The following is a 23,996-nucleotide window of genomic DNA, read 5'->3' on the forward strand; positions in this document are numbered from 1 at the left end:
TGACTAGCCCAAGGTCACCCAGCTGGTGTGTGTGGGAGTGCACAGGCTACTCTGAATCCCCCAGATCAGCCTCCACAACTCAAGCGGCGGAGCGGGGAATCAAACCCGGTTTCTCCAGATCGGAGTGTGCCTGCTCTTAGCCACTGCGCCACTGCTGCGCCACAGTGCCCCACAGTGTAGACCTGCGTCATAGTGTAGACCTGTGGAAGCCACTGTGCCACAGTGTAGTCCTGTGGAACTCTTCATGACGGTCATGAGCCTGTTGGGTTCCAGTCTACAGAAAAAGTTGGACTGTTCTGCAGCCGCTGCAATAATTTTGATGATCACTTGGCTGATAAAATCTCTTGTATCTGTTCCGACTCGAACTCTACATTAGCAGTGACAGGATTTGATAATCTCAGGGTGCTGCTTGGTCCATTTTTGGACAGGATTCTTGGAAGTTTGAGATCTCAGCTTGTGCTATCCTTACTCCTGCTGGCTGCTTAAATCTGCCAGAAAGACGGGCAGACAGACTGGATCTGGGAGACAGTAAATGCCTCCTAAAGAAACTGAATTACTATTGTCACTCAAATGTACCATTCTGAAATGGCCTTGGTTGCACTGGTAGATGAACTGCATTACAAGGTGGACAGGGGGAGTGTGATTCTATTAATTCTCCTACTAGCTTTTGATACTCTCACTCATGGTGTCCTTCTGGACCACCTTTTGGGATTGGGATGGGGAGGCACTGTTCTGTGGTGGTTCCAATCCTAAATCAAAGATGGGATTGAGAGTGTGATTATAGGGAAATGCTACTCTGTCGCTTGGCCTCTGGCCTTTACAGCTCCCCGAAGTTTCATCTTGATCACTTGATTCTTTCCAAAATCTGTGGAAAGCCTCTGGGTCATCCAGAAATTTGGGCTGAGTTGCCACCAACACAGAGGTTATGCTCAGATCTACCTTATATTTCCCACAGATCACAGGGGCCTGTGGAAGTGCCCAGTGTGGTTTAATGGTCTGATCTGGACAACCGGGTTTGATTCCCCACTCCTCCCCATCAGCGGCAAATTATCGGGTGAACTGGATTTGTTTCCCTGCTCCTATACATGATGCCTGGTGGGTGACCTTGAGCCAGTTTGTTCAGAACTCTCTCAGCCTCACCTGCCTCACAAGGTGCCTGTTGTGGGGAGAGGGAGGGAAAAGGAGTTTGTAAGCCGCCTTGAGACTCCTTACAGGAGAGAAAGGCGGGACAAAAAACCTCCTCCTCTTCTGAAACTTAATCCCAACAAAACAGAGGGGCTACTGGTGGGGTGGTCTAACCCAGGAACTAGGATATCTCCAGTTCTGGATGAAGCTGCATTCCCCCTAAAGGAACAGGTTCATAGCTTGGGAGGTCCCTGTTGGGTAAATATGTGGCAAAGGGGTTCCTTTCACCAGCTTTGGCTAGTATGCTGTCTGCAGCCTTCCCTAGGCAGAAGATCTTGCCGTTGTGTTGTATCCCCTGGTAACATCTAGATGAAATAACTGCAATATGCTCTATTTGGGGCTGCCTTTGAAGACTGTCTAGAAGCTACAGTTGGTACACAATGGCACAGCCAGAATGTTGATTGGAGTAGGGCGCAGGAACCAGAGAAATGTATTAAATGAACAAATAAACAGACAATCAATTAAGCACTAAAGAACGTTGAAGCCTTGCCTGCTACCATACCTCAGAATGTTCTGATTGCTGGTACACTGAACACAGGCATTCCGCAGGCATCGGAAGCATTCTGACAGCAGCAGTAAACAGTCATCCAGGTGGGCCAGCGCACTGACGTCCTTGCCGGCCACATCAATGTCACTGGTCCCTTTCCTCAAAATTTGCAGGAGATTTTGGAACACGCTCTCTGTTGCTTTTTCTCTGAAATGAAAAAATAAAATATAGTAGGGTGCTGTGTGGTTTCTGGGCTGTATGGCCGTGTTTTAGCAGCATTCTCTCCTGATGTTTTGCCTGCATCTGTGGCTGGCTAAAACAGGACCCAACCAACAAAATCACCAGAAAAACCAACACCTTGATTAAGAACTCCTCAATTGATCCAATCATACGCCAACGTCTCTGCAAATTTGAAGCTCACCCTCCTAGACTTTCTGGACTCCCAAAAACCCACAAGGACTCCACTCAGACCCATTGTGAGTGCAATCGGATCCCCTACATAGGACCCCAGTGATTCCGGCTCTGAAAGCCTTCGACAACACAAAATAAATTATACATGAAAGAAACTGTATTATCTACACACGGGAATGGCACCATACAAATTGATTAAAATAAATGAATCTGCATCAAAGAAGGATAATGCTGCTTGTACCAGACAAGTCCTTGTTAAACTAAATGTTTAAAATCCAAACTGTTTTGACCTAGGCAAGAGGGGAAGGACAGCAAATGAAAGGTTACATGGGCTTTGAAACACATAGGTATCCAGGATCTCAAGAAAAAATTACCAGAAAAAACCAGTAGGAAGGAGACAGGCCCTAGCCCCTTCCGCACAAGTAGAATAATTCACTTTCAATCCACTTTCACAATTGTTTGCAAGTGGATTTTGCTATTCCGCACAGTTAAATCCAGCTTCAAAGAACGTTAAAAGTGGATTAAAAGTGCATTATTCTGCATGTGCGGAAGGGGTCAGGGTCAAATAATTACATCATGCAGAGAAGCGTAAGTAGACTCCTCCCTGGATTGGTATTTTAGGCTCCTCACTACTAAATGTTTCTACACTCCTTCATCTGTGCCACTCTCTCCACCTCATAACTTCACACCAGAGCACTGAAAAGAGCCTGAAAGTGTCACTGTTCCACTCTGGCTTATACCTCTTTGACTATGGCACAAGAATTCCAGGTAGTAGTCATGTTCGTCTACTGCAGAAAAATAAAACAGTAGACCAGTGGGGCCCTAAATAAGTAGCAAAGGGCCTCAGCAGGTGCACAACCGTGCCAACCCCAGTCCAGATATGCATGGTAGAACATACACCTGCTAAGATCAGTGATCTGAGCAACTGAATCCCAATTAAGAACGAAGGTGGGGCTACAGAACCTGGAAATCATGTTGCAAAATACAAACTGAGTTGACCACTTTGGACCTCTCCTTTAAGCATTCTCCATTAGTTATTTATTGCCAGAAACATCCAGTCTTTTCGGGAAGCCGGGCACTAGCCTATTCACAAACAGGTTAGAATCAAACATGCATAAATCCAGTTGAACCAAAATAAAAACAGACCTTGCATACAAACTCAGTGTCCTAATTTTGTCAAACATTTCATCGCTATTCAATCCTAATAGGTTAGTCCATACTAGATTACATCCACTTCTACTTTGGGAGCATGGTCAACTTTGTATACAGTGAACAACCATCTCTGGATTCACTGAATTGCATATTTTCACTTTCAGCATTGAAGTCAGAAAATTAGCATGATATTGAACCACTGCTTCAAAAGGTCCTTCCTCATCTCTATCCTAGATTTACCTATAGGCTTGCCAGGTCAAAATCTAGGGCCTCAAAATCTAGGGGGCCTTCGGGCAAGGTATATAATATTTTTGACGCAGTCATAGGCCTTTCTTCCACATGCTGTCATAATGCACTGTAGTCTCTAAACCACCCTTCAGTAATTTTACTTACACTTTCAGAATAATACTGTCTTAAGCCGGGAACTCGACACTAGCACTGTACCAATTCTGTACCAATTTTGTCCTTCCAGGACTCCACTGAAATGGCCCCATTTTATGAAAACACCTCTTCATTTTTCCTTTCTAATAAACGCTGAAGATTTTCCTTTTTATTTTTAGATTCTAATCTGAGCATGAACAAAAGTTTTGGAAGTGTTTACAAAGTTAGATTGTGGCAAAAGTTTCATTTATGCTTTTTTTTGCAATCATGATAGTATTTAACAATAACATCTTATGTGCTTTAGAGGAGGAATTATGAATTGTGGGATTTTCAATGCCCTGCCTAGGGCAGTAGCCATGCCCTGCCAATTGGCCATGCTGGCAGGGGCTGATGGGAATTGTGGTCCATGAACATCTGGAGTGCCATAGGTTCACCACCACTGCCCTAGGGCCTCTCTTCATCTAAACCCAGCACTGCTCCCTCATTCAACTGGTACTGCTCTCCTGCTTGAGCCGCCCTTGATTCAAGGATCTGCGCCAGTCCCTGTGGCAGGGAGTTCCGCAGCTTTTCCATGCTGGCGCTGCCACCAGTCTGCAGGATGCTCCTAAAGTCTATGGGCAGTGCAGGAACAGATGCAAGTAGAAAGGACAAGTCCACTGGAAGCAGAGTTTGCTTTCACTTTATTTTCAGAAATGACAGACAGTGAGACAACCTGAGGGCATCTGTACCCCCACACGTTTCCCACACCCCAGCGTCTCCCAAAACAAAAAGTAGTCATTCTGCCTCCCTGGCAACCAACCCACAGGCCGTTTCGACTCTCCCCCCCCCCCCCGGCCTGGCGATTGGGGGGACAGTCCAGGCCGATTTCCCCACTGCCTCCCCATGCTGGGAAGACACGCGTCGCGCCGTCCTCAAGTGCCGCGGCGGCTGCCCTACCTGTGGCGCGCCTCCCGGAAGAGGCCCGTCAGCTGCCGCACGGTCGCCAGGCAACGCGAGGGCGCCGCGGCCTGGCCCAGCTGCGCCGCCACGGCGTCCAGCGCCGCTTCGGCCGGCTCCGCCATCGTGGTCGGAGCCACCGCCTCCTCCAGGCTCCGCCCCTGCAGCGGGGAAAGGCGGGGACGGAACCGAGGCGGCCTTTCCGCCCCGGCGTAGGTGACTTCCTTTGCACAGGTTTACAGCCCTCCCGATCGCCCCCCCCCCCCCCCCGTGGAGTAGGCCAGCCGTGGGGGGATCGAACCCGTGGCTTTCTTTGCACAACTTTAGGACCCTTCCGATCGCATCCCCCCCCCACCCCCCGTGGAGTCGCCAGACGTGGGGGGAATCGAACCCGGATCTCCTGCCCCCCCACGCACCCAGGTGGAGCAGGGGCGGTCTGGCCCTACTTCAACCAGTATTACCTTGAGCAACAGGAGAAGACATTGATGGGCAGGAACAGAATGCAGGGCCAAGCTGAGGATTTAAAGAGGGGTTGTGACTGAAAGGGGACACTAAGCGAGGACAGACACCCCACCCCGCTATATCCTGAATATGTTAAAAATCCTGCCACACACACAAACACTAAATCCTGAATATGTTAAAAATCCTCCTTCCCCTCACATACACACTGACTTTTCTCCTATAGTGGAGAATGACAACTATGGTGCTTACACTTCTCCCTTTCTGTTGGGTATACAACAACAAAAAAAGCCCTTTGCTGTTTTGTGTTTTCCAGGCTTTGTGGCAGACTTTGTGGCAGTGTTTGCTCCTAACGTTGCACCTGCATCTGTGGCTGGCCTCTTCAGAGGCATGCCATGGTGAGATGATTTTCCATGGCTCTGTGTGGTGAGTGGGGTCTATGTTTTGTCCACCTTGCAGGGGGGTGAGGCACATTTGCATGTGTCTGGGTGGAAGTTTGTTTACAGTTGCGTTTGCAGTCAAGTTCACGACCCGGAAAACCCACAACAGCTTGCTGCTGGCGGATGTGAAAGCGACCAATAATACAGCAAAGCCTTTATTAGCGTATAATAAAAAATAAAGGGAATAGATAAATTGAATACGTAAACAAAAGATATTTAAAACAGTAGCTTGCCAAAGGTTAAATAAAAGCCTCATAGCATGCAGCCTTATAATATGCAGTGGGTGGGCTGGTTTCCAGCTAATGTTTCACAAAAGGTATGTTTCACAAAAGGCCTGTATTATATTCACAAAGCGAAAATCTTAAAAAGACTAAATTGCCAGCACAACTTTCACAAATTTTACCAATGATTAGAAGCCAAGGTACCAGTTACAATAAAGTAACAGTTACAATAAAGTGATTAGAAGCCAAGTTACCTGTTACAATAAAGGAATTAGGAGCAACTTTGATTTTTTTAAAATATTTCACATGGATCAATACTTTATTGACTGTGTTTTTAATAAGATTAATTTGTAACGTGTTTTTGTTTTTGATTGCTGATCTTGGATTGTAATAAAATTGATCTGAATTGATTTGATGATCTTTGGTGTTTCTGAGATACCTCATTTTCAAGTCAGCTCAGAAACTTTAGATGACACGGAATGAAGCGGCCAGGTTCCTTGCAGTCATCAGGTGGAGAGAGTATGCGCGTCTCATGCATCCTTCAGTCATTCCATCAACAATTCAAGGACTTGGTTACCTGTGGATATTTGCAAGTATCTGCCATATTCAGTCATAAAAGGATTAACTGTTTGTATGTGAACAGGATGCCAAGGTGATATTGTAATGAGCTGACCTATCCATTGGCTATTGGACAATTAGACAGCCATTTCTTACATGTTAGTGAGTACGTACACCAGAAGTTATAAAGTTAACTTATTTTCTTTGCTTCAGAGCAGAGCATACACACAACATCATGTGAGAACAGAGCAGATGGACTGAGAGAAGTAAAATGAGAATAGAGCTAGGTGTAGTCTTAAGTGTATAGTTCGTACTATAAAATATGTAACAGAGCAGTACAGCGGTTATTTGTTTTATTCCATAACCCCCCCCCTTTTTTTCTTTTTTTTTTAAGATAGTGAACTTTTACATAAAGCACCTCAAAGTATCTCTGGCTCTCTGCTTTCTTTCTGGAGGTTGCTTCCACATCTCTGCTAACAAGTATCTTTTTTTAATCGAATACCTTCATTATCATCTAGAAAATTCTTCATGGCCCTAGGAACCACACACCCCCACACCTATTTTGCTCCTCTGTGAGCATCCTTTAGTTAGTTCTTTGAAGATATGTATCAATATGAGCAAAATGTTCTCTGCTTTTCCCCCCCTTTCACTAAACCATGTTCACACCTCATTCTTGAGCTGAACAAGGCTTTCATCTCCTTTTTAGATTAGAGGAGCTTTCTGGGGGGTTGTTCCAGTAGCAACAGTTACAATGAAGGAATGCAGGATGCCTCGATCAACATTAGAGAGGCTCATCGAAGTCATAAATGCATTAAGTTTCATTCAGGCAGGGAGGAGATTGTTTCCTGTTCACGGTGAAAAGCAGCAAAGTCAGCAAAACCGTTTGCCCACCTGCCAGAAAAAAAAATGGGTGCCTGCTTTGGATCTCTTCAAAGCAATAAAGGTTTTTTGGAGGGATGCTTTGGTGTGATGGCAGAAAGGTGCTCAGTAACATACATGGGAGCTCGAACCCAATTCCAGGATAGGTCAGGGAGAAACTCTTCCAGCTGGAAGGATAAGAGTTGTTTTCTTCTAAAATGTCCATGAGAGGAGGCAAGCCAAGGGGCTTAGAACGGCACAAATATAGTGAAGTTTGTCTATTCTGAAGATCCACCTTTGTTCAGAACAGAAAGCCAAGATATTACCTTTGACTTGCAAATCTTGGTCAGCCTCATGTTTTATTTCTTTCTCCTCGTTCTGTAACACTTCTGTGGTGTTTTGTTCTAGTTCTTCAGTTTTCTTGTTCTCTAGTGCATACAGATGTGTTTTAACAAATAAAATTCTTCTTCTAAAGATCTCAAGCTGTGTTCAAAGATCTCACCCAGGGTGCCTTGGCTGCTTGTCCACGCATAAACTAAAAACTCTTGACTGGGTTGAGGTCCATTCGCCTGCAGGGAAAAGGAAGGCAAATAGCAACTCACACGTGCACATAGCCTCTAACTCTGCCTCAGTGAAAGGGTAGAGGTAGAAAGAGTAGAGTTTGAGCGGCGGTGGCTACATGAATAAGGCAAGGGCAAGAGGGAAAACCAAGCTGTCAGCCACAGGTTGATTCCCCAACATCTCTTGGGCAGGAAGAGCAGGAAAAGAGGTGAAGGATCATCGCAGCAACTACCTGAAAGGTCAAATTTAGGAGCACAGATAAGCCCACTTCTTCCATGGAAGCTCATTGGCTCCCCTTGGGCCCATCACACGACTCTCAACCTACCTCACAAAATGGAGGAGGGGAGATCAATGTCCAATGGCTGCTTTGAGCCCCTGCTGGGGAGAAAAGCAGGATATAAATTAATTCAAATGCACAAAATCTCTTAGGTTGCATCTCCAGTTAGCAGGACGCAGGCCCCTTCTGCACACACAGAACAATCCACTTTCAATCCACTGTCGATACACTTTGCAGCTGGATTTGACTCTGCGAAATAGCAAAATCCACTTGCAAACAATTTTGAAAGTGGATTGAAAGTGCATTATTCTGCATGTGCGAAAGGGGCGTAAGAAAGATCTTATCCTGAGCCCTTGGAGAAAACTGTAGTCCATGGCCTCACCTGTACAGCAGCAGTCCTGTACTGCTCAATTCATATGCAGAATTCTTCCCACCCACACCTTTCTGGTATGTGACATTCCACACATTTCACAGATGCTGCCTCTTGCACATGCAAGCTGAAAATATCTCCTGGTTGTTTTGGCATGATCCACAGTGACTTTGCTCCTGGACTTTCTCAGAGGTGTGCCTCGCCCTGCTCTTTTTTTCATCCTCTTTCCCGTAAGCCGTTCCACGTCACAGCGTTCTCCCCACTTGTTCTGTAAAATTAACCTTGGCTGTACTTTATTAACACAAGGAATAATTCAGGCGTTACCGAAGTATGAACACGATCAGGGGCTTATGTTGCTGTCAGATGCAGATAAGGATCAAAATGGGTTAGGACATTTTGCTGGATGTTATCCACAAACAGGGTTTAATGCAAAAGAACCTCTTCACAATGGAGGTAGGGTTTCACATCTATTAGGGAACTATCTACACCAGGGGTCTGCAACCTGCAGCTCTCCAGATGTTCATGGACTACAATTCCCATCACCCCCTGCCAGCATTGGCCAATTGGCCATGCTGGCAGGGCCTGATGGGATTATTAGTCTATGAACATCTGGAGAGCCACAGGTTGCAGACCCCTGATCTACACAGTCAAGCATATGTGAAAACTAGGCCATCTCTGCTTTCTAAGGGATTGCACCCAGACACTGGCCCATTAGGCATGCAAAGCTTACCTGAGGGCTCTTCACTGCCCAATAGTGGACTCTCCTCAAATTTCTCTGTTTACACACAAGGAGGCACTCACTGCAGCTTGTCTGCTGTACTCTCCCAGGTCTGCTTTCCCCGATCCTCTTAACTCCGCCCATCAACTCACTCTTAAAGGCACAGATCTCATCACACCTGCTAGTCTCAAGATTGCTGGCTTTGTACTCTCTGTTATTATTACATTGAGATATCAATGTATTTATATGAGAATTTAGAGATTGATGTGTTTTGGCTAAGCCAGTATGGTTGAACTTCTTTTATTTGACTTCTACTTGCTGACTATGGAAAGATGCTGGCAGGACAAGGAGGAAGCAGAAAGAAGCCGGCACCATGGAAGGAGCGGCAAGGGGGAAGGCATGAATAGCAGTGCGCAGGAGTGGGAAGGGGGAAGCTAGGTAGGCTGACTGTGGATGGAGGGAAGATGTCAGGGCAAAGCTATGCTCACTGGCAAAACTTCCTTGCTCTGGTGGCAAAACAGATTAAAGTTGCGTTGGAAATGGTGTTGCTTGCCACAGAGAGAATGGAAAGTTAAAGCAGGGATCAAGGAAATACATCTCTATAAGATATCTTGCCACAACGGACATTTCCCCCTGCAACGTTATAAGCACCTTGTGTTTAATCAGCCCCTGTCATTAGCCCCATTTCTTTCTGTGACACTCACAGGAGGTGGTGATGGCCACTAACCTGGATAGCTTTAAAAGGGGCTTGGACAGATTTATGGAGGAGAAGTCGATATATGGCTACCATTCTTGATCCTCCTTGATCTGAGATTGCAAATGCCTTAGCAGACCAGGTGCTCGGGAGCAGCAGCAGCAGAAGGCCACTTCTTTCACCTCCTGCATGTGAACTCCCAAAGGCATCTGGTGGGCCACTGCAAGTAGCAGAGTGCTGGACTAGATGGACTTTGGTCTGATCCAGCAGGCTCTTTCTTATGTTCTTACGTTCTTAAGATATACCAGGGACATGACTCACAGACTGGCAATGGCAAACCACCTCCACAGGTCTCTTGCCTTGAAAACGCTACAGGATCACCATTAGTCAGCTGTGACTTGATGGCATAAAATATATATATCAGTGAAAACTTATTCGATCTCATACGATATGACTAAACTGCTGGGCAACTCCTTCATACTTGCTCTTTCATTGTAATATAACTAAATCATTCATTTAGAGCAGGGGTCTGCAACCTGCAGCTCTCCAGATGTTCATGGACTACAAATCCCATCAGCCCCTGCCAGCATGGCCAATTGTCCCTGCTCTTGGCCATGCTGGCAGGGACTGATGGGGTTTGTAGTCCATGAACATCTGGAGAGCCGCAGGGTGCTGACCCCCTGGTTTAGAGCTTGCACTTAATCCACTGGAAAGTTGATTATCCTCTCATTGACTGTCAGTGCTGTGCTGCATTGAATCAGAACCTATTTTTGAACGTTAAGAAAACGTCGATCAGTAAATTTACTTTCCAAAAGCAGTGTAATAGGGGAAGAAAGGCAGTGGCATTTGGGGTTGCATTAAAGGCAATGTGAAGTGTTTGCTTTCAAACCCAATCACACCATTTGTAATATTCAAACGTAGAGGAAGTGTGGTACCTCAGTCGTTCTAGCCAAACTTAAAAAGGTAGCAATATGAATTAATGATTGACTGGAAGTTTATTCATCTGTTTGCTTTGGTATTCATAAGAATGCATCGTTACCTTAGTAACCCCATCTTCACACAGACTTTAGTCTATCCTTGATCTAAAGTGTACCCTCTTAAAGAAAAGCATACAGTTTCTCATGAGAACCCTTTTCTTTCCCCCACCCCTTGTGTTTGTAAAGGAAGAAATAATGAATTGGCTTCTCTTTAATGGGATATTTTTGATCTTCCTCCCCCTCCCCAAACACTTTCAAACCAACGGACCTCTTTGCACTTCCATAATTTGCCATCATAGTTCCACTCTGGATGCTTCAAAAACACTCCATCTAATATTTGGTCATTGACCGTAAATAAAGACTTCACTTCACTACATATATGTTTTTGAAAAGTTAAGGTTTTCCCTGCTCTTGATCTCTGCTCTTAAAAGATTTGCCTCCTATATCCTGACTTTGCTATTGCTTGTACATACTAACATATGCTTTATTATTATTGACAAAAACAACAAACACATTGTATCACAACTGCCAGATCACTGGTTGGGGTTGGCCTTCTATCTGCTTCGAGTTCCACCCTGGAACTTAGGAAGATGTGATGTATCGGCGTAAAATGTTTGCAGAGCCGAGTAGTACAGCTTTCTGCATTTGGCAGACAGTGATTTTATTGATGTTAAGTTGTTGCAAGTACTGTCCCAGGGATTTTGGGACAGCACCCAGTGCGCCAATCACCACTGGGATGACTGCTGCTGGTTTGTGACATAGATGCTGCAGTTCACTTTTTAAATCTTGATATTTTGTAATTTTTTCTAGTTGTTTTTCTTTGACCCGGATGTCATTGGGTATTGCAACGTCAATAATCCGCACTTTATTGTTCTCGATGATGGTAATGTCTGGTGTGTTGTGCGCCATACTAACATATTTTGTTGTTGTTGTTGTTTACATTTGATAACCCGCTCACCTACAAAGGACTCTGGCCAAAAAAACAATAAATTGTGAATAACCACTATAATATTAAATCTTTAAAATCCTAAAAAATAACAGGCAGCATAATAAAATCTTAGCAACAGTGGCGTAGGAGGTTAAGAGCAGGTGCACTCTGATCTGGAGGAACTGGATTTGATTCCCAGCTCTGCCGCTTGAGCTGTGGAGGCTTATCTGGGGAATTCAGATTAGCCTGTGCGTTCCCACACACGCCAGCTGGGTGACCTTGGACTAGTCACAGCTTCTCGGAGCTTTCTCAGCCCCACCCACCTCACAGTGTGTTTGTTGTGAGGGGGGAAGGGCAATGAGATTGTAAGCCCCTTTGAGTCTCCTATAGGAGAGAAAGGGGGGATATAAATCCAAACTCTTCTTCTTCTTCTTCTTCTAAATATTTCATTAATATGAATGAATATGAATGGCGTCCGGTCCCAAGGCTGGGGGAGGGGGAGGGACCGTACTGCCAAAGATGGAGCTACAATGCCGGCAGTACTGGAGATGGCATAATAACAGTATAGGGCGTCAATGATCTCCTTCTTACTTCGAAAGCACACAGATCACATTTAGCGGCCAGGTTGCAAATCCAAAGATCTGCCTCTACCATTCAGGTTGCTACCCTACCCTGTTCATTCTCCTCCATTAGCCATTGAAGGAAGTGATGTTTCAATTCAGTCCCACACCAAAACATTGAAAGAAAACAGGAAACACCAATACCCACAAGAAAAGGGGCAACGAATCAGATCTACAGGAATGGTCTGCTTTAAAAATATGTATTGGCGGGAGGCTTTCCTGACCCTGTGTAAAGAGGGGATTGGAATGTGATGGTTTTTGCTAGCACCTGTTTTTACTGTTTCAGTTTGTGCTATCTTTTGCTTGGCACTTTTCCCAGAATGGTCTGTGTAAGTATCGGAGGGGGCTGGACCAAAGTTCTCTTGATGCCTGTCTGCACTTTTGATATTCAGTTCTCTCAAGGACTATGGCCAATCTAGCCATATTAATAAAGATCTTTCTGCTTTCATGAAGATTCTATTGTATGGACTCGGTTTGTCACACCCTGCAACCCCCACCCGTGACAGGGTGCTACACGATTGTGACATTCTAGCCAACCTTTGCAAGAGGGTCATCCCGTGCAGGCAAGCCAGTCCAGTTGCAACTAACAGCTGCAGCATAATGAGAGCGCAATTGAGAGTGATGTGCCGACCAGTCTTGCTTTCTTAAAGGAAAACATGACTAAAAAGATAGAAAAGAGATTCCCACACACACGCACATCGGGTCCCCAAATCCTGTTTTCCTGCATCTCCTTTCCACACCACGCGCTTTGCAACAGTCACGCCTTTGTTCGGCCTCACTGCCTCGATCGCATCACCTCTGCAACGATCAGGTCACAGGTCATGTGACTGGGCAAGGAAGCCCGGACCATCGCTGCTGACAGCAAGCTGATAAAGCTGTTTTGAGCTGCAATAACTTCTCGCTTGCAGGACCGATCTTTGAGCGAGGAAGCAGTGTTTGGGGATTGTTCTTTTCACCTGATGCACAAATATTTTCCCAAGCTTAATTCTCTTGACCTTTGGCGTATTCTGCACCGCTCAGCTATTGTGCAAAACTGGCTTCCATGAGCTCGTAACAAGCATACCTTTGTCTGGGAGCGAACAAGTAAAATGCTACAAAACTGATTGATGAGGACTGAAAATGGCAAATGGTGTATTTGGGCTCTTCAGTTTTGCATGCAGCCCTTTCAGAGGACCTGAGATTGAAAGGCACAATATGTCCAAAAATGCACACATTGTGAAAATCTATATTATCAAAGGTGACGAAGGAGAAACTGGATGTATAGCTGGCAGGCCTGGCTTAGATCTAACATAGCTTAGATCTCAAGCAACAGTTCAGGAGAAATGGTTTGTCTTTGCCAGATGATTTGGGGGGGGGGGGTGTGTGGAGGTACAATTACTCTACATTCCATTGTATTCCAGCATAACCAAAAAAAAAGATGTCTGGACAAAGTTTATACAATTGACAGAATTCAGTTATGATCAGGACTGGTTCTCAAGGTTCTCTTCAGTCCAACGGAGTTATCTTTACTTTCTCCAATATAACTGAATGGATGTCATTTATCTCTGTGGCAAAAAAGTGAGCACAAGACTTGCTCTCCAACCATAAGAATGAGTGGCCCTCAGAGGTGTAGCTCCAAGGGGCGGGGGGTGCGCGATGCACCAGGCGCACGCCCCTATGGGGGTGTGGCAAGGGTGTTCCGGGGCGGGGGCGTTCTGGGGTGGGGCAGAGGCTGAGGACTCACCAGTGCACCAGGTGCTTTCTCCCCCCCTTGCTACGCCTCTGACCCTCTGTCAGGGACTCTGACAGATACGCATTTTTGGTTTTTGCTTTTTTTTAACGGTTAAAAAGAACTTTATTTAACTCAAATAAAACACAAACATTCATCTGAATACAACAAAATATTTGGGAATAATGTGGGAAAATAGCAACGATCACCTGATTAGGAATAACTATAATAGAATACGGAACAAAATAAAAGGCAACTTTCAAAAACGGGGGGAGGGGGGTCGAACTATCGTTCTTTGGGAGAATCTCCTTAATAAAAATGTCAGTCTTCCCCAAAATGATTTATATATTTCAAAACCTACCACTAATTACATCAGTTAAATTGTTTGAGGAATGGAAGGCTGACATGATTAAAATTTTACGGGGGCCGGGGGGGGGGGGAGAAACCCAGAGAAAATATAAGAATTTAATTGACAAAAAGAAAAGGGGGGATATGCCCTACCCGAGCTGCAATTATATCATGCTGCAGCCACCCTGATGTGGATTAAATCATGGATTACATTGGGAGATGTTACCCTACTGAACTTAGAAGGATATGATATGAAAGGGGGATGGAATAATTACCTGTGGCCAAATTGTGTAAATAAACAAATAGGAGACAGAGAATTTAACAAGCATGCAATAAGGAATGCCTCGCTAAAAATCTGGATTAAATATAGATATTTTATAATAAAATACCGAACTGGCTATCAAGAATGGAAGCATTACAAATTAAAGACAGAAATGAGGGGAAGAATTGGCCAGGGTATCAAGATAATTTAAAAACAGGGGGAAATATTAAAACCAAGAAATCAAATAACCTTCAGAAACTAACCATGCCACTGGTACACATATTTACAGTTACAGGATACCATGAATGGCGTTAAAAGATTGGATATTTCAATGAAACCAAATGAAGTGGATACAGTATTGAATAAAGAAGGCAGCAAGACGATTAGTTAAATTATATAAACTTTTATTGGAACAAAAAACAGAAACAGAATTGGTTAAAATAATATGATTACATGGGCAGAGAATCTCAATGAAATAATTACTCTGGAACAATGGAATTAATTATGGAACAGTATATATTAATATACACCTAATACAGATCTTTGGGGAAACAACTTAACAATGTCCTATAGGAGTTATCTGACACCACTGGCAATATCAAAAATTAATAAGAACTCACCGAATTTCTGGAAATGCCATAAAGAAACAGGAACATTTTATCATATTGGTGGTCAGGGGCGAACCTAGGCAAACTGGAGCCCGGGGACAAAACCTGAGTTTGGCCCCCCCCCCCCCCCCGGCGAATGGGCGGCCACCCTCCCCCACCATGAACAAACAATTATTTTTTGCACCAGCTCACAAAACACCTCCCACTCCCAGCAAAACATACATGGCTCTCTCCCCACCAACTCTTTTCCTAATTTCCTTGTAGTAATGCACTGCTGACCCAGCAGCACCGTGGTAGAACGTTGGGACGCCAACGGACCTACGGCCTTCTGGTCGCACCGCACCCCCACTCCTCATCCCCCTATGAGTCACGGGTCATGAACTGTCTGGCTCAGTCACCGGGCGCAGGGACAATGGTCTTGCCCCCAGGTGAGGATTAGGCTCAGACGCTTACGCTCCTCTCCGCACGTAGCCAGGTGAGATCATGCATCACATGATGATCTCCAGGTCTCCCGGTCTCCCGCTCATCTCCCTACCCACCTCCTTTACACGCCCACAATGAAACCCTAATAAAAGGTGCCAGAGATCAGCACAGGGCAGAGTTGTCAGGATCACGAAATCCCGCGCTTCCTGTTGCTGACGCTCTCCACCAGATGAAACCTCCTCCGCGTCTCGCCTATTCCTTAGCGACGACCCTGCGGGGATGACTACATTTCCTAATCACAACAACCCTATGAGGTAGGTTGTTAGCCTGAGAAACAACTCCAAGCCAGTGCAAGTGGGTATTAAGCATGTAAACCTCTCACAAACCACCCCCAGCAAAACATTTACCAAACAAATGTCAGCATCATCTCTCACAAAACACCTCCAGTGGAATCCACCCCCAAACAGCATCACTTTCAATGGTGCTTAAACTAGGGAGCTCAGATTCTTCTTTTAAATCCACCGTAAAGGGAGAATCTGGGGTCGCCGGTTAAAACAAAAGTGAAAGGGATGCTGTTTGGGGGTGGATTCTCCCCCACCCTGAAACAACATCACTTTTGAGGGTTGGAGATTTAGATGAAACAAATACCAGATTCAGCCAGAATCTGGGCAAATTTGGGCAAATTTGGACAAAAAGTGTCCAATTATGTCCTGCCCAAATATGAACAAATGTGAATGCAAGGTATTTGGGCTTTTGGGGGGGGTATTTTTGGTGTTTTTCGGCCTGCAGGGAGGGGATTTTTAAAGCTAACAGCACCATGATTTCAGGGTATCATCCAGAGACTGCCCTGATGATACCACCAAAGTTTGGTGATGTTTGGTTCAGGGGAAGCAAAGTTATGGGTGCCCAAATGGAATGCCCCCATCCCCATTGTTTTCAATGGGAGCTAACAGGAGATGGGGGCTACCCATTTGAGGGACCATAACTTTGGTCCCCCTGAACCTAACTTCACCAAACATGGGTGGTATCATAAGAATAGTTACCAGATGATACCCTGAAAATTTGGTGTCACTAGCTTTAAAAATACACCTCTTACAGGCACCCCAAGAAAGTTGCCCAAGATTCTTTGTTTTGCAGTGACTTTGCTCCATTGAAGCCAATGGGGAATTTCTGAGGAAGGCTGCACATTTCTGAAGATAGAGGCACCAGACTTTCAAGGTGGCTCCAGGAAGCCCTCCTGGTAATAGCATCCAGGCATAGAGACCTTTGCTTCTGGGGGTTCAATTTTATGGACCCCCAAAAGGCTTATTTTGTTTCCATGCTCCTGCCCATGAAGCCTGCGGGCTGAGTTCTCTCAGAACTCTCTCAACTCACCCCCCCCCACTCCAGAAGTAAAGCTCACCAAGCTTGGATGCTATTACCCAAGGCCTCTTGGAGCCACCTTGAAAGTCTGGCGCCTCTATCTTAAAAAAATGTGTGGTCAGTGCTTACACACTCAGAAATTCCCCAGAATCTGCCAGGCTCTTCAGCAAGTTCTATGATGGGAAACATTATTTTTCCCACCATAGACTTCAATGGGGCTTTCTGTTATGCCCAGCTGGCGCTGTGGTAGAGGTTTCAACAGGAGGCAATGTGGTAGTGGTCTTGCTCTGGGTGGGGGCACTAAAGTTTGCCTGGGATGGCCGAATGCTATGGGCATCAGGTTCACCTTCAACTCGGTGCCCACAGCATTTCAGCAAATTTGGTTGGTTCCTTTCAGGAGACTCACACCAGCAGCCCTGCAGGAAATGCCCCCACCCAGAGCAAGACCCCTACCACAGTGCCTCCCATTGAAACCTCTACCACAGAGCCATCTGGGCATAACAGAAAGCCCCATTGAATTCTATGGTGGTAAAAGTAATTTTTCCCACCACAGAACTTGCTGAAGAGCCTGGCAGATTCTGGGGAATTTCTGAGTGTTTAACACTGGCTGCACATTTTTGAAGATAGAGGCACCAGACTTTCAAGGTGGCTCCAAGAGGTCTTGGGTAATAGCATCCAAGCTTGGTGAGCTTTGCTTCTGGAGTGGGGGGGGGACGAGTTGAGAGAGTTCTGAGAGAACTCAGCCCGCAGGCTTCATGGGCAGGAGCATGGAAACAAAATAAGCCTTTTGGGGGTCCATAAAATTGAACCCTCAGAAGCAAAGGTCTCTATGCCTGGATACTATTACCAGGAGGGCCTCCTGAGCCACCTTGACAGTCTGGTGCCTCTGTCTTCAAAAATGTGCAGCCTGCCTACACACTCAGAAATTCCCCATTGGCTACAATGGAGCAAAGTCACTGCAAAACAAAGAATCTTGGGCAACTTTCTTGGGGTGCCTGTAAGGGGTGTATTTTTAAAGCTAGTGACACCAAATTTTCAGGGTATCATCTGGTAACTATTCTTATGATACCACCAATGTTTGGTGAAGTTAGGTTCAGGGGGACCAAAGTTATGGTCCCTCAAATGCGTAGCCCCAATCTCCTGTTAGCTCTCATTGAAAACAATGGGGATGGGGCACCCTCTTTGGGGGTCCATAACTTTGCTTCCCCTGAACCAAACATCACCAAACTTGGGTGGTATCATCAGGACAGTCTCTGGATGGTACCCTGAAATTTTGGTGTTGCTAGCCTTAAAAATGCGCCCCCTGCAGGCCAAAACGTCAAAAACACTTAAAAAATTAAAAATCACACAAACGACCCGGAAATGGTGGCGCCCCCCACGTGACCAATTGGGGGCGCCCGGGACATAGGGTACCCCCTGTCCCTAGGCAGAAACGCCACTGTTGGTGGTGCTGCAAAAACCCCAAAAAATATTGGAGTTTAATTCATACACAGATAGAAACAATTATAGGTATAAGTTTTACAAGACAACCAATTACTTACCTGTTGGGTCCGGTATTATCAAATCATAAATGACAGATATGCATTTTTGAAGGCAAGTCTCTTTCAGCCTCATAGCTGCAGGGCAAATTTGTTGAATCCAGAGATGGGGCGTTTTCCCACTTACCAGTAGCTGCGCGCTACTGTAGGCAAGTAGCACGGGGTCCCACGGCACTCCCCACTACAGGGGCGATGACAACGCAGCCGCCCCGATGCTGCTGCTGTTGCGCCCCCTCAGCACGCATCATTCCTGGCGCTCTTCAAAACGGCGCCTTTTGAGCGTGGGGAAGCCCGGGTGCGCGCCAGAAATGACGCGCGCTGAGAGCAGCGCGCGGCATAGCGGGGTCGTGGCAAGTGGGGAAACACCCAACGTTACTGCAGTCCTGAAGTGGAGTAACAATTCCACAGGACAAAGGAGATAGTGAACAGTCCTATGACACATTCCTGATTCAAACGGAGCCTCTGAATTTTGAAATCCGCAGAAATTCTGTAAGCAAAGGAAGATGTTATCAGAACAACCTAACATATCTTTCATCAGCTGCAGTAAAGACAGACTCAAATCATTCTGTAATACCCATCCATGTTTTCCCCGTTCTCTCCCAAATTGCCTTTGTTTCCACGTGCAGCTTCTCCACAGTAGACTAGAACATGCCTAACGGTTGGTTTCTGACAAACTCTTTCAACTTTGGAAGATGACAGAGGATGACTAATCATTGGCCGATGTGGTAAATACCTCAAGGGCCTAGAAAATATAAAATAGTGATGACAGTCTGCGGGTGCTGAAAAGATAAATTGGCCATGTTTACTTTGCAGTTAGGTTCCGTGCAAGACTATCAGCCTCAGAGGGACAGATCACAAATCGATCCATCAGTACAAGTTGCTTAAGAGCTAATTGTTCAGCTGTGCAGATCGATTGCAAAATATTCAGGTGACTGAACATTCTGCAAACCTGCAGTTAAGGTTTAACTGGGATTTTAGTCCACTATCTCAGCAGAGTTGCGTTTGTGAGAAAAGTTAAGTCCTTGAAGTATGTCTAAGTGCCTAACTATAAATGGAAACCTCTTTCCCTTGAATGAAAATTAAGCATTCCTAGTGCCCAGCATACGTGTGTGTGTTTCTGTGGAGAGAGCAACAATGGCGTAGTGATTAAGAGCAGGTGTACTCTAATCTGGAGGAACCGGGTTTGATTCCCCGCTCTGCCGCTTGAGCTGTGGAGGCTTATCTGGGGAATTCAGATTAGCCTGTGCACTCCAACACACGCCAGCTGGGTGACCTTGGGCTAGTCACAGTTCTTCTGTCCTCTCTCAGCCCCACCTACCTCACAGGGTGTTTGTTGTGAGAGGGGAAGGAAAAGGCATTGGTAAGCCCCTTTGAGTCTCCTACAGGAGAGAAAGGGGGGATATAAATCCAATTCTTATTCTTCTTCTTCTTCTTCTTCTTCTTCTTCTTCTTCTTCTTCTTCTTCTTCTTCTTCTTCTTCTTCTTCTTCTTCTACAAAACCATACTGAGTAGAGTTGTCAGGTCCCCCTTGGCCACCAGCAGGAAATAGGAGGTAGGGTTTCCAGATCCATGTGATTGGGAAGCTCCTGGAGCAGGAGAGTCCATTTTTTTCTTGGGGAACTGGAGATGAACAGTAATTTTGGTGGGTCTCCAGGTCTCACCTGGAGGCTGGCATCCCTAGCACTGAATCATTGATTGATTGAGAAGTCACATGGGAGGCCATGCCATGTAGAACTGTGGACAGCTCTTTTTGCAATGCCATTTGTAAAACCAAGGCTGACCCCATTACAGCCTCTAGGGGGAGCTGTCCCAAACAGGCAGTTCTTAATCTAGGTACCAGTCAGACAGTATTGTCATTTTATTTCACACTAGGAGAAATACACGGCACAACTTCCTCCACAATATGCTGCTCATAGCAAGGGGCTGGTTCTTGGCCGTACATGTACACACACATGGTCTATGTGCAAACTCATTTGCAGAACAAGTAGCAAGACATCATCCACAATTCTGCTGCCATGTTCATTTCGAAAAACATCTGCAAGACTTTTATAAGCTTCCCTCGTTTGCCTGTTTGTTGTTGGTTAAAAATGCAGATTAATTGTTATCCTTAATTTTTCATGCGTAAAAGGAGAAAAATCTTAGTTTTCCTCAGTTTCCTGGTCAGAGCATCTCTCCCTGAATGCAATGAGGAAAGCCAAAAGTGAGGAGATGGTGAGTTGCACTGCTACCGTGTTCCCCCGAATATAAAACAGTGTCTTATATTAATTTTTCCTCCCAAAGATGCGCTATGTCTTATTTTCAGGAAATGTCTTATTTTTCTGTGTTCTGTTCGTTGGGCATGCTTCCAAACAAAAACTTTGCTATGTCTTACTTTCGGGGGATGCCTTATATTTCGCACTTCAGCAAAACCTCTACTATGTCTTATTTTTAGGGGATGTTTTATATTCGGGGAAACAGGGTAGTTCCACGTTTTCAATGCAGTTGCTGACATACCTTGAACTTGGTACCTGCTTTTTGAAGTATGATGATCAGGTGTCATAAACTATCTGAAATTACTAACCTTTGTCTACTTCTATAGGTCAGCATATCATTAAATTGTTTACAACTCATTCTTCCTCAGCAAAATCGAGTTGTTTCTGTCTAGCCCCATTCATTGTTCCAGAACTGCATTTTACTGCAGCCAAGGCATTGCATTTCATGATTAGAATTCAGTTATGCAAAGCTGTCTGCTCTTGCCTATTCTCCTGAACTAAATTGCCTCCTTGTTCATGTGTGCAGATCCTGTGCCTGAGGCTCACATGATTCTGCTGGCAGACATTTCTTGAACAACGGCTCAGAGTTTGGCAGAGGCTGTGGGGGGTGGGCTGGCTGCTAATCGAAGAAGTGCGGAGCAGTGCCAGCCTGTATAGAGACAGATCAACCATGAAAAGAACATGTGAGGATGGGGAAGCCCATGGAGCTGTGATATCACATCATGCATTCTGCATTATTATACTTTATCAGGGTAGAAAGCAAGAGATGTAGTGGTTAAGAGCTAATTTTGATTCCCCACTCCTCCACTTGAGTGGCAGAGGCTTGTCTGGTGAACCAGATGTGTTTCTGCACCCCCATATTCCTGCTGGTTGATCCTGGGCTAGTCACAGTTCTTCGGAACTCTCTCAGCCCCACCTACCTCACAAAGTGTCTGTTGTGGGGAGAGGAAGGGAAAGGAGCTTGTAAGCCACCTTGAGTCTCCTTACAGGAGAGAAAGGTGAAGTATAAATCCAAACTCTTCTTCTTCTTTTCAACAGACATACCGGTACACTGTTGGGGAAGGGGCGGGCATCCTGTCTGTTGCATAGCTGCCTACTGAATTGGAGGTGACGCAGCCTCTATCCACAAGCCCAGACTGGCCGGTCAAGGTAGGGAGCCATCTTCTTGGTTAAATCAAGGCGGGAAAATGTATTTTTCAGAGCTGAATTCATTTGTTTGAGTAGGAGTTAACAATTGTTCTAATAAAACCTGAAAGAGAGCTAGGGTCAGTGGGAACCCATCAAAATTAATGATACGCAGGATGGACACATAACCTTCGTATTAGTTTCCTGTTCTGCGAGTTCAGTTTTAGGTCGCTGAGGTAAGGGTGTGCGTGAAACGACATGGAGGGTTGGCAGGCGATGCGAGAGAAGTGATAGATTATTCGTGTTAAGATGCCTGACAAGATGGCTGTGAGAATAAAATGGAGGAGAGAGGAAGAATATAAGGAAGTTCGGCTTTATATTGTGGAACCGTAGTTCTCCGTGTGTTTGTGCGTGTGTAACGATCTCCAGTATACAATTCCCATTACTCTTCAGACTGTTTCGTTATATTTCTGTAGGAGGTTTGTTTTTGTTTTTTTTAAGAGGGAGGGATTCTGGTTTTGTTTTGGTCGGGAAGCCGTGATGCTTAAACTGGTATAAAACAGGTGCACGGTTGGATGGGCAAAGGATAGGGTCCCCTTTGGCCATCCAAAAAGCTATCCCAGGGACCTTGGGGCTGAGGTACTCAGGAGAAACAGCCTCCAAAATACTTCCTGAAGAAAACTTACTTGACCCACCTCTGCTGAGAAAAAAAAAACTATTTGCTGCTCACTTCATCTGGTCCAGGATGGACAGCCTTTATTTATTTATTTTTCTATTTATACCCCCGCTGTACCCCCCCCCCCAAAGGGCTCCGGGCGGCTTACTGACTTTATCACTTCAGGTTAGAGTGAGCAGGGGCAACACAGGAGTACAGTAGGTCACTCACAGTCGCCAATGCTATTGTGGCGCTGTGCCGTCTCCACCTCTCTCCAAGGGGGGTTTGTGCTGTCCCTCCTACCCCTCCACGAGTGCTGCTCCTCCCGTCCTCACCCCTGCTCTCCTGAGAACGGCTCATACCAGAGAGCCTCTGAAGCCACAGGGTGAGTCAGTGTTTTCCCACTACGGCGGGGATGCTGACAAGGCTGGCTAGCAGCCTGAAGCAGACACAGGTTGCCCATTGGGAAAAGGGCTAACCCTAGCCCTGGGTCCCTCCTCGCCCGTTCTTTCGCACGTCCCTTGCCTCTGCCTTTCCCTGCCTTAGTTACCTCCCCTTTGGAGCCTCGGGCTCCTCTGCCCTCCTTGTTTGTCTCTCTCTAACTGAGGCTCACTCTCCACCTCCTGCTCCCAAACTCCTCCTCCCCTCCATCTGATCTCTCCCCTTCTCATCTCCCCTCCCTTCTCCTTCTCCTTCCCCACCCCTCATCCCTGCCTTCCAATCTCCCATTTGGCCACGGGGCATCCATCAAGCTCTCCCAGCCTGCTGACTGGCTGCCCGACTGATTGGCCCACAACCGTGTTTAAGGGTTGGGTGTGGCCGGAGTCCCCTCCCTGAAGATGGGTGTCAGGGATTGCACCTAGTTGATTAAGATGCATTCCTAACTCAATGCAGTTGCTACAAAATATATTGCCGGAGACTGTGTCTAGTTGATTGAGATGCATTCCTACCTCAATGTAATCGCTACAAGATATGTGTAACTAGCCTGCTATATGTTACCACTGCTGTAATGGGACATTCTTTCCTTGATCTTTACTTTATGGTTTCACACGCTAAGCCAATAACTAGGCTTACCCCTGACACTTCTGGTCTCATGGGAAATGGGATATTTTCGTTGTCCTGTGGGGGCAGGAGCCTTTATCGCTATCTATCTCTATCTATCGCTGACCTTGCAGTGCCTTAGCTCTGAAATAGCTCTTTCTCACATTCTTTGGGAAAATGGGAAGGGGACTAATTTCTGAATAAAGCGGATAGCAAAAGTCAGATTTGCCAGAACTGGCTTTACCAAGCTGGATGCTTTGTTGTCTGCCAATAAATGCTGCTGATCAACAATACAGAGTTCGTTTATTGATTCAAGATCCAAGACCTAACAATGAGCCTGCTCTCCTGTCCACTCTGCCCGTTGGAGCAAGAGACTTCGCAATGGTGGGATTCCATCCGTTTCTTCACTGCGGTAGGCATGAGCAGAATGATCTGCTTCGG

At 45.7% G+C, this 23,996-nt stretch overlaps 1 protein-coding gene across 1 annotated transcript in view; it reads right to left on the reverse strand.

The window, feature by feature from the left end:
* ATXN10 (ataxin 10) overlaps positions 1-4,733 on the reverse strand; it is a 74,209-nt gene extending 69,476 nt beyond the window's left edge. The window contains exons 1-2 of the mRNA XM_048516005.1: positions 4,553-4,733; positions 1,688-1,879 (exon numbers count right to left, since the gene is read on the reverse strand). Of these exons, the coding sequence (XP_048371962.1) occupies positions 1,688-1,879; positions 4,553-4,677 (317 nt within the window). The 5' untranslated portion in view covers positions 4,678-4,733. The remainder of the gene's footprint in view (positions 1-1,687; positions 1,880-4,552) is intronic.
* Between the last annotated feature and the right edge of the window lie 19,263 nt (positions 4,734-23,996).

The sequence above is a fragment of the Sphaerodactylus townsendi genome, linkage group LG14 (assembly GCF_021028975.2).
Source record: "Sphaerodactylus townsendi isolate TG3544 linkage group LG14, MPM_Stown_v2.3, whole genome shotgun sequence".
NCBI lineage: Eukaryota > Metazoa > Chordata > Lepidosauria > Squamata > Sphaerodactylidae > Sphaerodactylus > Sphaerodactylus townsendi.